General features: G+C 42.1%; 1 protein-coding gene across 2 annotated transcripts in view; it reads left to right on the forward strand.

Annotated features, from left to right (window-relative positions):
* Positions 1-15,193, forward strand: part of Hwt (SH2 domain-containing adapter heavyweight) — a 171,594-nt gene that overhangs the window by 130,497 nt on the left and 25,904 nt on the right. For both annotated transcript variants that reach the window (XM_071781462.1, XM_071781463.1), the window contains one exon: positions 12,308-12,427. In XM_071781462.1, the coding sequence (XP_071637563.1) occupies positions 12,308-12,427 (120 nt within the window). The remainder of the gene's footprint in view (positions 1-12,307; positions 12,428-15,193) is intronic.

The raw sequence follows: 15,193 nt of genomic DNA on the forward strand, positions 1-15,193 counted from the left end.
TTAACTTTTTTTTCCAAAGTGCGCTTATAATAAGCAACTATATAATCTATTTTCAATATAATATTGAATGAAATAAAGTATATCTTGATGCCAGTACACTCGATTCACATTGCGCCTGCAGTAAATTTCCGGCGGGCACTCCACCTCAATGAAACTGTAAACATACGGTACAAATCAACATCGAAAATGCATAAATTCATGATGTTTTACATAACTGTATTATTGTATCCGTATTGTAATTTTAAACAGAATCAACTGTAGGTAGGTTCAATCTTCTGTAAAAATATTTTAAATGCAGTTCCATTTTAATTCAATTTTAATTTACTTTTAAAACTTGCGCTTCTATACAAAAACGTGCACGAACTGTGCTCTTTCTTTCTTTTAACGAGTTTGTTTACTTTGCAGCGAAACTTACAGCTGCGGACTACAATACGTTTCTCTTGTCGATAATTTGGATTTACGAATGCTTTTCTTGCGATTGCTTACTATGTTAATTCATCGTTATTTCGAAAATATAATATTTTCCTAGTTATTTGTGAAAAGATTGCAAAACCTATTTAATATTCGTCGCATTTTTAACAAGTTTTTTTACGCCAATAAATAGAATAACATCGTATATAGCCGATATTCGAACGTTACGTTTATTTTTCAGTCTCTGGATTGCTTCCAAACTACAGATGTGCATGCAAAAAGGATTTTTTTCTCTTGTCGACTGTATATTCTTTTTTATGTATGACGTATACGAAGTGCATGTACGGCATCGATGAGAACGAGATGATTTAAGATCAATGTTCCTTATCGCTTTGTTCGGAAAACTAATCCCAGTGGAGAGGAATGGTTTAGATTCCGGCCGTTTATTGAAACGTTTCGGCTCTCTCTCTCTCTCTCTCACACTCTCTGTCTCTCCTATTTCCGGTTCGCAATCTTTTCTCGAAGGGATGATCAGGCGGACAGCGTTACGGGCCAGTTTAATTTATTTGTCGTCATTATTACGTCGTGATTAAACTCCGGCGAGTCGATTGTTCCACGGCCCCGCCCGGCGGGGGTCTAACTTTCGGTTTAATTAAAAAAACGTGATCACTGTTTTCAGAGATCCCCCACGCCCCTTCAGTCGGGCCGTCTCCTCGCCAATCGTCGGCAAAACCCTTTCCGGACTCGCCGACATTTCTAGCAATCAACTGGAAATGTTTTTCAGCCGATGCGTTCTCGCTTGGCAAGTATTATCGAACTAAAAGATCTCCTCTACTTTTAGCAGATTGCTACCATTTCTCAGATACTTATAATCGGATCAAGTAAAGTCGGTTCATAAATCTTGGTAATTATCTATTCAAACGTAAAAGAGTTAAGTAGGATTTCAATAAAAAATATTACACGAAAGTAGCAATAAGATATTTATAATGAAACTCCGCTGTTCAAACCAGAAACTATTTTCTAGAGATCTGTGAAGTAAACAAAGAGAGAAAGAGAGAGGAGGAAGAATTTACAGGTAATAATTAAATCTGGATTATTAATCTTTGGTCATTAAATTAATAATTAACTTTATCTGTAGATTATAGTTCTGCAAAGAGAACCAGCTGTTTGCTTGATAAACAGTTATCTTGTTAACCAAATTAGCATACATAATTTATTATAAAATCTAATTAGACACATTAAAGTATAGGCACGTCTATAAGCGAAGGATCCCATTCGTTTGTCTTGTCGGAAAATCAGGCGGATATTCTACAATAAAGTCGAGATCGCTAACGAGGTGACCGCAATCTAGTCGGTACAGCACCCAATTAGCAATGACTCGAGCCATTCCAATTCTAGAAACCCTTAAAACTACGGAATTAGTTTAGTTCTCGTCCAAATTCATGGACACTTTATCCGTAAAGTTAGCTACCATTTCTTATCTCGCGTAACCGTAATTTGTTTTTCAAATTGTACCCGGGGAGAAATGGAGAACCCGTCGACGGTGTCAACGACTAAACGTAGTCGGGATCGTTGGACGATATCAATGAGTCGAGAGTCACGTTCTCGCAAACCCCACAACCTATTTCTGGGAAGGCTAGAGAGATACGATCTGAATAGAAGCGCCGTATCCACGGGGTCGTTACGAAAGGGGGATCGGATTTCTGTGTACATCGCGTAATGCCGCGTGATGTATGAATTTAATTAAGTAATTATACAGAGAGAGGCATCGTCTACATTAATCACCTGCACCCCATCGGTACGCATCCGTCTTCTCCTCCGTTCTTTCTTAGGCGCCCCCGGCGTCCCCTCGCGCGGCGTCGACGGATTTCGCGTTGCCGCAGAATTTCCAGGCCGCGGTAACATCGCCAAAAAGTTCCTCGCTCTCAGCCGACTACCCTTAACGCTCATTTTAACAATGTCTCGTGCGGTTTTTACGCCGCAATTAGCGGGCGGCAATTAGTCACGCTCTGCAGCTGTAATTTCTTCATCCCATAAATTGATGGCTCTTCCGTTCCATCGAAAAAGGGAAACATTTACAGGTATTTTTTATGTACCACGAGTTACTGTTCGTGATGCACAACTAGAATAATGCAAAATTATATATAAACGCTACACTTTTATCAAATTTACTTTACTTTATCAAATTTACTTTATCAAATTTACTTTACTCATTAACTAAACCGTACGAAATGTAAGCCACAAGCGCATCGCGAATCGCGGCAATGCTCGACCAACCGGAAATGGTAACCGTATCTGCGGCGGTATATAACTGGTCGGTAACACTCCCTCGCAGCATTTGAATCAATTACTGCCTTGGGGCTCTTAGGCAGGCCGATCCCGCATTACGAACGGCAAGTCCGGCGCAAAGTGAATTAATTAAGTATCCGTGGGCACGAAGGTTCGGACCTATCCGTACATTGAGGCTTCGGGGCATTCGAGGACGTATTAGGACACATTGACGACGGGGATCCGACGTTGAATCCCGGTACCCCGGCTAGGCATCCCTCTTCCGGACGGTCCCGATCATGATCGAGTGTCCGATTGTGCGGCTTAATTGTTACCGCCGCCAGTGCTGTGTCGTGAACCGAAATTGCTTCGCAGATAACGCGGTTACTGCCGAGGACGCGACTATCCTCGGCATGCCCCGCGAGCATGCAGGAACATTCACGCACAATCTCCATGAGGGAGCAACGTTCTCTCGTCACGACTAGCTCGTAACTGGAATGCATCCAGATTGGTGATCTTGAACCATAACTCTGATGCAATAAAACGTATTACGAGATTTTTATACAGACAAAATCTTTTTAATTTCAAGATACCGTCGTGAATATTTAAAACACTTTAGTTATAAGATTAAAAAAATGTGGATTTTTAGCCTCTGACACTTTTTCATCAGAGAGTTAAACAAGTCTACGCTGCTTGACGGTTCAAGAGGGACGCATGATGAAACTAGTGGCTGCGGCTCACCGCAGGTCCAGTGTTAGGCATTCAATGTTGCGGCAGCGTTTCGAAAAGCTTTCGGGGGCGTCGGTGGTAGAGTCGTTAGCCCGATCCCGTGTTGCTGCGGATTTGTACGTCAAAATTCAGCGTTTAGGCCGATCGGCACGTCTCGTTAATTATGCACGTATGCGCGCGTGATGCGTGTCGATCCTGAGAGACGGACGGACCGTCCGCGATCGCGTCAGGAAGGGTTGAAAGTCGAGGGGACGTGGAAATCAATGTTCGTTGGCGTATTCGCGTTTATTTCGCGACGAGATCGTATTCCCCTCGCCCAACTCGACGCGAAATTTATTTCATGTAGTGTGGGCCAAAAATATTCCACCACACGTTTGATCGTGTAAAAATACTTTGCAATTTTTTTAATAGAGGATAGATACAATATTACTTGTAAGCTGTAAGTTTTAACAGTACGTTATTTACGTAAATATAATTTCGGAATATAATTTCAAATTTACGATGGGGTGAACGACTCGTAATATTCTTTATTAGCAACGAGGCAACCGAGTAGCGTCTTCGCCGTCTGTTTCCGCTTCTGCGAAGCCTTAAAAAATGTAACTCGTTTGCGGGTAATCCTCGAGAAAAGCCCTCGTTATTTTGTGGTCCGTCGCAAACATTTGTCATACTTACTCAAATTGGTCCCGTACAACCGGGCTAGATAAAAAGTATCATCGTAATCTCCGACAGTTTGTAAACTGCCGACGATCGTCTGTAAAACTGCAACTACGATTAAACTCAGATTAAGCGATATCGGAAGCATTTATGTACAACACACGGTGCAACGCTCTGAAATGTAGAGCGCTAACTGAGATGGATGATTGTTAATTGCTAAGTAATGATATCCAATCTTCCCGGAAAATCCCGGAGATTAGATCGTCAATCAAATAGCGGAGTTTATCAGCGGTTCTGACGTCAGTCTATAGACAGAGATACAGCTGTATCGAGAATATTCAACTCATATTCAGCGCAATAAACATCATGACGGTTGGTAAGGTCCCTTGTGGAATTTCCGACGCGTCATTTTCGTAATTAGGTCGTAACCACACGAGTACGTGCTCTTGTAGCTGGAATATCTCGCTCCTTTGAGCTTTACAGCAGAATAAATGTATCGTATATGACTGTGATATTTTATTTAGGTGTAAATAAAATATACGATGTTTTGTGATATTATGAAAACGATATGCAGTGCTTAAAATAGATTCTTTTTAGCTTAAAATTGTTTAACATCTTCTTTGAAATTATCACATCGCTTTCTTTTATTACACACAAGGTAAATTAAAATATTTTTATAAAATAAATCTTATCTCGAAATATTTTGAACGGCGATAATGTTCGATTGAATGATGTGTTACTCGATGCGCGCAATTTAATTTAAAATTGATTTACTGTTGTGCATAAGCTTCCACCGACTGAGGAAAGATAGAGACTCCAGATAAGAGTCAACCGTCGTTAACGGCGAGGGCCCTGTTTTAATCCAGATCAACGTCGGCTAATGTCGCCGGAAACGAAGCGCGTCAAATGTACCGCGAGTTATTAACGAGGTTGGCTTCCTTAACGCAAGTTTGTGTTTTCGCGTGACGAAAACCTCGAAGGGTAAGCCCTTGTGCTCGGCGAGGTGCAAAGACGCGATAACGCACAGGAACCCTGCGTCTTAATAATGAAGTCACTTCCTAGCAGAAGCGCCTTTTTTCACGAACAGCGTCGATTCCATAACAAATCCCGCAATCATTCCTATCGAAAAAAATAATAGCTTTGATAACAGTATCTTAGAATAATACACAACATTTAATTTATTTGCCATTCGGACGTACTGCGAAATGTATACATTTTTGCACATGTTCAGACAGCCATTTTTGCAATATCGGATACACACAATTCGCATTATATATGCGATTCGCTGCGGCATCACTACGATTGTTACGCGATTGTTACGCGCGCAATTTCGCATTTCTGTTCGCGTCGGATTTTGCATGGCTGAATGGAAAAGAATGCTGCGCCAAGCTAGCCTCGTCTGACATTTCACGATGCATTGTCTAACCAGACACAAGCGAAACTGAGACGTGAATTCGTTTTAGACCGCCGTCTACGACCGATCGTGACGGGCAACTCTGGATAGGCGGGATTTTAATAAACCGGAAGCTCATTGTGCGACTGTTCGAGCGTCGCACGCGCATGAAAGCCGCCGGGAGAAAGAGACTGAATGTCGACGAGCGCAACAACGAAGAAGCAGGGTGAAACGAGCGAATTGGAGAATCTCAACTTCGAAGGTTGCATTATTATTGGACTAGTAATTACTAGAAAAAAAACATGTACCTCTTTCTCTATTTACGTCAAGTTCGCGACGCGAATCATCAGAATTCTGACAAGAATCTTGTTATTATTGTTCAAACGTTGTCTCCTTTTACTAATATTATATATTTAATCTATCTATTTAATAACAAATTTTTATCTGTTTGCATATATTACATGAGATATGATTTAGAGATATTATTATAATACGTTGAATCGGATTTGCAAAATATTTTCCATTGATTATTTGAAACTAAGGCGGCTAGTATTAACAGGATTTCCGATACGTGCAGAAGTCCGTCAGCAACTTGTTAAACAAGAGAGCGGAAAGCTTCGATTTAAAGCGTTTTCGAGATAGAGAGGGTCGTCGCGTTGAGCTCCGTTTAACAAGAAATAAGGGTGGCCGAGAGCGGTGCCGGTTCTCAGAGAGTCTCTAAGACGACTTAGGAACCAGGACGTTTTCACCGTGACGGTGGCGCGCCTTTTCCGAAAACTCCTGCCGAGGGGGGGTTCTATGATGTTGCAGCGGGTTTGGGGGTAGTCCCAAGGAGAAACTTCTAAAATCAATTAGCAGCCCCTTAGGCAATGGGGTTCCGTTCCCGCGCCCGGGAGGACCCTTTCCATCATAGGATAAGGGGTGATAAGGAGGGGTCGACGTTTATCCCAATAGAGAAACCGGTGGAACAATCACGGCGCTTCTGCGACTACGCGAACACGCATTACGGAGGTTGGGGGAGAGCCTAACCGTGTGCGCGTATGTGCAGGTATCTGCGATGGTTGCACCATATCGACGCAACCCTTCCGCGCTGTTTGCAGCTTCCCACGGCCTATGGCACGCCTGATTACCGCAGGGTTACCTAAATCATTTAGTGCCAGTGATTTTTGAACATTGTGCGATATGTGATAAATTTATTAAAGCGCTTAAACAGATTTAGCGTTTAAACGAATTTAACATTAATAGCACGACTTGCAAGATTGCGAATTTTGTTAAATTAACATAATTACAGTTATGTATAATTTATCAATTCGCATTTTCCATTGTAAATTAAAAACTTTGAATTTCTGCATATAGTTACTTAATCTACTGTTACTTAATAATTGTGAAAAGCCTGAAGACGGTAATCTGAAGAAACGAATCGTTAAATAATCGATGTTTCGCTGCGTAACGGTTTGATTGCCAGGAAAAATTAATTATCTTCTGCGCCGAGAGAGCGATTTTCACGGCCGTAAAGTTTCATTATGGAGAATCTGCGCGTTTCATTTCGAGTGCTATTTAAACTTTTACCCGGAGGGATGCCTCGGCGAGACAAGTTGAGGCGATACGTTCAAGTGGACCGACGTCCTTTCTCCAGTGGAAGTTTATAACGACTCCGTTTAACGCGTGCACTTGAAATCGCATGTCCGACAAAGTCTATCTATTGGCGGAGACACGTTGACAAGATTACGAAGTCAAAGTTTCAAGATCATGAGTTCTGTCCTTGGCGTGACGTTTGCTCTAATTGAGCGGCATGAAGGAGAATCTTACAGCCCTTGTAGATTGTCAAGCTCGCAGAAGTTGATCTGCGGAAACTTTGAAATAAACTAGGCAGTTCTAAATACATATATATAATTCTAAATAAAAATAATATGCAAAATATAATAATAGATAAAAAATATTCGTTTTTATTTTTAATATAAAATATTTACTTTTACATTTATACTTCTCATATATTATTTTAATTTTTGTATTAAAATATTTCCTTGCAGAGATTACGGTTAAAGAGATTTTGTTAGCTGTCCGCGATAGAGGGACGAAAAGGAAATGCAGGAGGGCAAGAAAGACGAAGTGAGCCTAAGAAAGGCGGATGATTAGGGACTGTTGGGCCGACCCTTAGTCTGTCTTATTGCTAGTACTCGATTTCTATAATGGCAGAGTTCCTCGTTCGACTTTGAGCAAGTTACGCTCTCTTTGAGCAACCTGCCGGACCCTCCGTGACCCTACAAAGGGCTGCAGATACGACAAAAAGGAACGCAGTCCTCCGGTAGGCGTTTCGGTTCGATCGGGGTGTCTAAAGCACATCAGTCGAGGGACACGCGGGTACCTTTAATGAAGACGAAAGGACTCCCAGATGCTGTGGTTGTGACTCTTAAATTGCGAAATTATAGTGTCCTTATGTCTTTGTTCCTTCAAACGACAATGTTGAATTGATACTGCATCGGTATTAAATGTCGTGGAAATTTGAGAATTTTTAACTCTTAACGAAGATACATTTATCTTGGTTTAGTATAATGGCGTATCACGTATCACGCAAGTTCTTCTTTGCGATCATCAATCGCAACAAACCTACATTTCTATTCTTCAAGGAAATCTCTCGCCACAATAAAAATGATAGGAAGAGATCTCGATGATAAATTCCAAGGTTGATGGACTTCTTTATACAGATCTTTTTTCACCGTGCTCGATTCGCACTCACCTATACTATATATTTCAAAGTTCAGGATTTTCGCGCTTCATCGCCTTCACGAAGATATCGAAGGATTTTTCTTCTCGTCATCGCCCAGGCTGCCCCCGGGTGCCAGGGTAACGTAACGAACGTAGACTAGAAGAAATGATATCCAAAGGAAGAGCGATGAGTACATATGGGAAATACGTAATGAAGATGTCGAGTCGTCACGTGTTGCTATCGGAAAGGACGTCGGATAGCCCCGGGTGACTTCACTCTTGCGTTCCGGAGAACAGTTCGCGAAACTTTAACGTGTTTATCTCGTGGCGTTAGATCGAATCAGATTGCCGTAACGTGGAAAATGAGAAGAGCGAGTCCCCGAAGACTGCGTGTGCACTTTCGCTCGTCGTCAATCATGGTTAACCCTGTTCATCGATCTTTAGCTCCCTTTATGGCGTTCTTTATGGTCTGACTCATTGTCTAGGTCGGTGAAGAAAGTGGCGGCCTACTCTATACTTGGCGAAAACACGTTCAAGAAAATGGCTACAGTTAAGTTGAGAGAATGGCGAGGACAAGTATTGATAACATAAATTGCGAATTCACGATTATATATGCAATTGCCTTTCTTTTTTTATTCAGGAAACGTTGAAAGGAAACAATGTGAGCGTTTGCTAGCCGCAACGCAAATTTACTTACGAAATGTTACGCGTACAATTTGATGACAAGCGTTTAGAGATTCTGCAGAGGTATCAACAACAGAACCCTTAGCTATTTAAGTCGTAACCCTTCCCAGTTAGATTTAATTATGTCATTGTGATCGATCTGTTTGCACAATTTACCCATTACACTGTGCTGATTTAGCGGTTCTTCCAATACAATCGTGCGCAGTGTGTCGCGAATATTAAAATCGTACATTATTTCAATAATTTTACATAGTAAGATTTACATTTTTATTAATATATTTTATAAATTCTGTGAACAAGCTAGAATAAAAAACATTGCCTTGCAAAAGAAATATCTTTTGTATAATGTCTTTTTAATAAGATTAATGTGATTACGCAACCACGAAATTCCTTCTCTCCACCGAGAATGCAAAGCGATTAATAAAATGAATTAACACGGTCAGTTAGGCAGTTAGACTAGTTTGGCATAGATATGTATGTTACAAACTGCATAAGGAGAAGTTCTGTAGAATAAACATTCCGTTCATAGCTCGAGTTCGGAGCATAATCGCTAATATCGCTTTCTATTACGATAATTCTCTCGGATACCATTACCAAGCGAAAGCATTCGCCCATAATATGCGAGAATATTAATCAGATTATTCCACTAGGACGTATCACGAGAAACTTATAAATTATTGTTCTTATTAAAGACCTATCATTGTGCAGCAATGCGCCAATTACTTCTCATATATAACCGTATCAAGTTTCTTATTATCAGTTCAGATTATCTGGCCTCAATTTTCTATGCTAAACAGCTCAGGATTAACGATCATAGTCGTGCATCACGCGCTTTGCGTGCAAAAAAACGAAACGCAGTGTTCGGGAATGACCAGGCCGAAAGGCAAATCGCGAGGAGGGCCGACTCGCTCCCCGCGGGGCAAATTTCCGATTTATTCAAGCTCGCTCCCGAATACTTGGGAGCCCATAAAGAGAATGAATGGGATTGTGGCGGTCGCCGCAATGCTCAGGGCTGCTTTAGGGGTTCATGAAATACGCGCTCATCGCTCCTCTCTCTCGCTCTCGCTCTCTCTCCTTTCTCTCCTCATCTTTCACTTTCTGTCTTTCTCTCTGTCCCTCCTTTTGGACTTTCCCTGTTCCTTCCTGGCCCTCCAACTCACGCTGTCGCGCTCGGTCCCCCCTTGTCCGTCCCCCAATGCGCTCTTTACCTCCCTCTCGACTCTTCGCGAATCGAAACTCCTCTCTGCAGGGTGGCCAGCGGTATTACCATGAATTTACATAGCCTCGCTTCGAACTCCGAACATATTGCGCTGCTTTGATTTATGCGAAACATTTGCTAAATATTCCGGCTTAATCTCGGCCACGCGAAATACCGCCGCGGGAGAACGCGAACTTGCGCTCGCTTTCGTACAACGATACGTCAGACGCGGTAGCGGTAACGATAGCGCAGCGTTTCTTTAGAAACACGGTAAACAGAAAACGTAAATAGATACTTTATAAATGTCAGTCCACGGAGAGAGAGCTTTCGGCCTCACTCAATAGCAAGTGCTCGGAAAACTTACGCGGCGTTGAAGATTTATGGGAAAACAAATCATTTTGGGCGACACCCAGGGATCACCGGTGAAAATATCTATTTCGGCAAACTTTAAGGATTACGCGCGCTGTGATTTACGACCGCATCGGCTAGGTGTGCGTACGAGCCACGCATCATATTTTAATATTTCATGAATAACTCAGAGGTTTGATGGAATAAAAATTACGCGGAGTTAAAAAGTTCTTCCCGCTGTAAAGTCAACATTCACATGCCGCTCGCCGAGTCCAGACTAAATATATCACAATGTGGAAATACTCGAGCCAGCAATATTATCGATAAACGGAAGACAACGTGAAACATGATTCTCAGTTACGGGGATTCTCATTGGCGATTGTCTCGGATTTTCTCGAAATTTACTCTATCGAGCCGGCCTAGTTCGTGCTTGGCTTCCTCAAAGGTGCCAGCGAATGCAGTTCAGCTAGGGGTAGGTGCTCGCCCTGAAGCCGGTGAAGTATGTAAAACTATACCGCTTAGGTTCAATTACATGACTTAGCAACAGTAAACGAATGATAGTCTACGAATACTATATTACTTTAGGTTGCCTGCCGGCGATTGCGTTGTCCGACCATACACGTTCCAGCACTACTGTTGACTACAAATAGTGTTAAAAATTAAGTCAAGCAGTTTTATAACACGGAGAATTCTCAGAAAAGTTACGTGCGTTAAAATCTGTATAATTTTTGTACAACCAGAAAACGTGTAAAGTAACTTCTCGATTGCTTCAGCTTGCGTACTCTAGTACAGCTCTCTGCGAATCGATTTTTCTACCCCACACTGCTCCCTCCGCCGTTAAGTGCTAGTTGCGTCATTTCTCGATATCTCCGTGGCTATTTCCGCTTTTCCGCGAGCCGATCATTCCTCGTTCCATTCCCTTCGTTGTCCTTCGACCGTTCATCTCTCGCTCTCTCTCTCTTTGTTTCGTTTTCCACTTCACATATTCATACGGCGCTCTCTTCTCACAATAAACGCAAACCATTTGCATGCAGAGTCCCCGCGCAAAACTCCCTTCGCAGGCCGAGCATCCCCGTGGACTCTGCCACCACCCCTCCCGGGTCTCCGACGCGATAAGCCGCCCCCGGGGATCCGCGATTGTCTCGATTTATATGCATGCATAGACGTAGGCCGTGGCCGCGCTCTCGGTTCTCGCGCGCACCCAGGTGGGACGAGGCGTTCACGCATCGATAGATCGATTCTCCGACAGACAGTAAATATCGCTGATGAGCTGGTCCAGTCAGCGTCAACGGGGATTTGGAGAATGCGGAGAAGGTTTGGGGTGCTTACCCTGCGATTTGTCGAGTGGCAGAAATCCTCTGCCGTTCGATGTCGAATGCTTTCCCGCGGATTTTCATACCATCGTTCTTCACTTTTTCAGCAACATTGTGCGTATTTTTTCTCCCTACAACAGAGAAGGTGCGTGCTTCGATAGCGTCGAGGCTAATTAGCGAAGGGAACGATCGGCTTGCTTTAGTTATTTCAAGGATTAAAATCAGAATAAATTGATTCTATTCTTTGAGGGGAGTGTTACAAAAATATAACATAATATGATAACATAATATAAATTATTATTGTGTTACATTATCAATTACGTGAAGATTAGTATTCTTTACGCGACTGATAGAAGTTTAAAAATCAGCTCTCGCGCACGAGGCTGTGATGCAGATTTAAAGAGCGTGGGCGAAGTTTTTCAGTTATCGGAGTTCGCGTCATTTGATGAAAGTCATCTCCTACAACTTTGAAACTCTATTAAGTAGGGATACGAAGAGCGATGAAAGTTCTCGGGAGAAAATTTTCATTGGATGGAGTGGTTAATGGGAAATGGTAATAGAGGGTACGCGATGTATATCATTTTCTCCCGCTTGTGCTTGCAGGTGTCGTTGTGCGACGATTACAGTCTACCGGTCGATTTCGTCAACAAGAGACGTCCTGCGAGCGCTGCAGCTGCAACCTCCGCGGTGCAATGGATGCTGCCGAGTCCTACTGTAGAGAATGTAAGTGATTTAACATTTTATTGTGAAAATCGCATCTGAAACCGATATCGCTTAGCTTGCTCTTTAAGCGTAAGGTATTCAAAATATTTTCTACAAATGAAAAACGATTTACTATTCCGTCAAAAACGTTTATTACAAACCTCAGCACTATTCTGTCACGATACGTTATGTAATTCAGTTATGATACAGTAGTGTATATATATCTAGAACTTTGCATGAAAAATTCAATTAAGGAGATCGGACGGCGACAATACATAACTTTGGAATACTGCTTTTACGCAGTGCGGCGTTATTGCGGTAACGATGTAACTTTATTCACCGCAGTCGCAGCCTTTATCTGTATTTACAGTTCAATGAATTCTGCGTTAAGCAAACACGCTACCGTTACACGTTCACGCGTTCCCCATTGTGGCACGTTCCCAGTCCGAAAAGTTTATCGATATTTTCCTCCCGCGACGTGCAGTGAATCAAAAAGGTCGAGGGGTTACCATTTTTCCGCAGGAAAACAAAATCCTTCAAATAACTTTTGTGTACCTTGCATATGAAGTATGTTGTCAGTAATATCGCACCAAGTTTTGGCTTTAATAAGAAAATACTACAAAAATAATCACTTCCATTAAACTTAATTAATAACAAAAACTCGTGAAACGGTGCGAGAAGGAAATTTATGTCGCGTTTTAGATACAGAGTCAGCAAAAGGTTTTAAAATAAACATTTTATACACACGATCCCTCGACTGATTCATTCTCTGCGCGCATGACGTCACTTCCTACGACTGTGGCTCGAGTCGTTTTGTTGGCTAACGATAGTATTGATATTTTCGTAACGCGGACGACCGGGGAATCGGCCAAAGGGAGAAATATAATTACAGTGGTGACAAAATACCCCCCGGGCGCGTTAGCGCGTGGGGCATTGTGGGGGCATTGGATGAAGGGCGTCAGAGAGAGGCGGTAACAACGAACGCGAAAGGAACGACGAGGAGCATCGGTGGCAGGGCGGAGAGACCGGTGACTTCCGGCGTTGCTTATAATTGCTCCGCCACTCAGTTTCTGGCGCTTGGGGTTGCCTCGAGCTCTTCGCTTTAAGCTTAAACGCTTTGGCAGTGGGGAATATAGTTTCGCCTTCGTGCGTTCTGCCGTTATTTCGAAAGTACGCTCGAAATAGCATGTTTTGGGGTTTCCTCGCGAAGAAATGGAGTAACCGATGAAGTAGATACTTTCAGCAATTGTATAATTAGTCTTCTTGATTATTTAGTACACCATGACTGATATATATATATTCACGTATCTACGAATTGGTTGTTTGACAATATTTTCAAGTCAGTAAAGATAACTTGGATTTTTTAAAGATCAAAGTTTTTATAAAAATACTGTGTTTTATACTACTATCTTCGCACCTGCGTATGCATTTATTTTATACATTTACTACACATATTATTAAATTAAAAAATGTTTATTTACAACCATATTTAAAATGTTAATTTGAAAAAATTTAATTCGCTACCATCAACTCGGTGTCTGATTACTATATACAAATAAATGGGATCGCGCCGCACGACCGTCGCGTCGTAAGGGAGTTCATAAAAGAAAGAGAAAGAAACGTCGTAGAAAAGGGACGACACCTGAGTGCGCCGAACAAAAGTTTCCTTCGCTTCGTTGTCACCGACAACCCCCGCGAGCATCGCAACGAAGCGAAAGGGGAGTGTGACAAAGACAGAAAGCGGGTGCCACTTGACTCTCGAGAGGGTGAATCGTTATGAGTCGTGCTCGTAAGCCCTACTTAATACTTAGCGCTTTATTTTATGCGTGAGATCGAGCACTGGTGCTGCTCGCATTTATCACTATAACAAAGGGCTTTTGGAGCGTAGAACTTTAGTAAACGTGTCTTTTTCGAGAGTTGTTACACAGTTGCGACTTTTGTATTTTATTCGCCAATTCGCAAAATTTTGATTCTCAATTCTCTTTGTTACGTTTCAATCATAAAAGGCGAACAAAAGACCTAATCTATTTGTTCATTCGATAAATGCAGAGCGATGAGCGTATACATCGGCAGAATGCCTGAGGGAACTGGCTGCCATTTACCAAGTCGAATTCACAGGAGCGATTAACTCACAGCGAGGAAAATTACGTCGAAAAGTGAGCGTAATTAATTCCCGACCAGTTCGAAAAGGGACGGGTCCTTCTGCGAGAATTCCGGGAAAAAATTGACTCCGTGAGGAAAGTGCTTGATGTCAGGCCCTTTGTGAGATGTCCCTCGTCCGAGAACGAGAGTGATTGATACTCTCACCGCTAAAAAGCGCTTTTACGTGCGTCTTATCTTACATCGCTCATTTTTCTTGCGGCCCCGCTTCACCTATAACGCCATTATCTGCATACTGTTAATAATGTCTTGTATTATACGCGGATATTGTGGAAATACTGGCTCGCTCCACACGAAATTAAGAGCGATCGACGTCGCCGACGTGACGTTTCCTCGAGAGTGCCATTCTGTGTAACAGCGTTATTTATGTTATGAACCGTATCACTGTTCGCCATTAATATAGCTCGACTCTTTGCAACGCTGCAACATTAATATTTATTTCTCGGTAAAATTTTTCGGCGAGTTATTCGTAGCGAGTTTCATTTTTTGTATTTACAGCGATTAAATTCTATATTTAAAAACTAAACTACTGATTTATTCTGTATGATCCTAGTATCCTTCTCCAAAATGCATTATTAATGGAATACAACAATGTGGTAAAAAAATTTTCGTTTCATCGTCTAAACT

Source organism: Temnothorax longispinosus, chromosome 6 (genome assembly GCF_030848805.1).
Source record: "Temnothorax longispinosus isolate EJ_2023e chromosome 6, Tlon_JGU_v1, whole genome shotgun sequence".
NCBI lineage: Eukaryota > Metazoa > Arthropoda > Insecta > Hymenoptera > Formicidae > Temnothorax > Temnothorax longispinosus.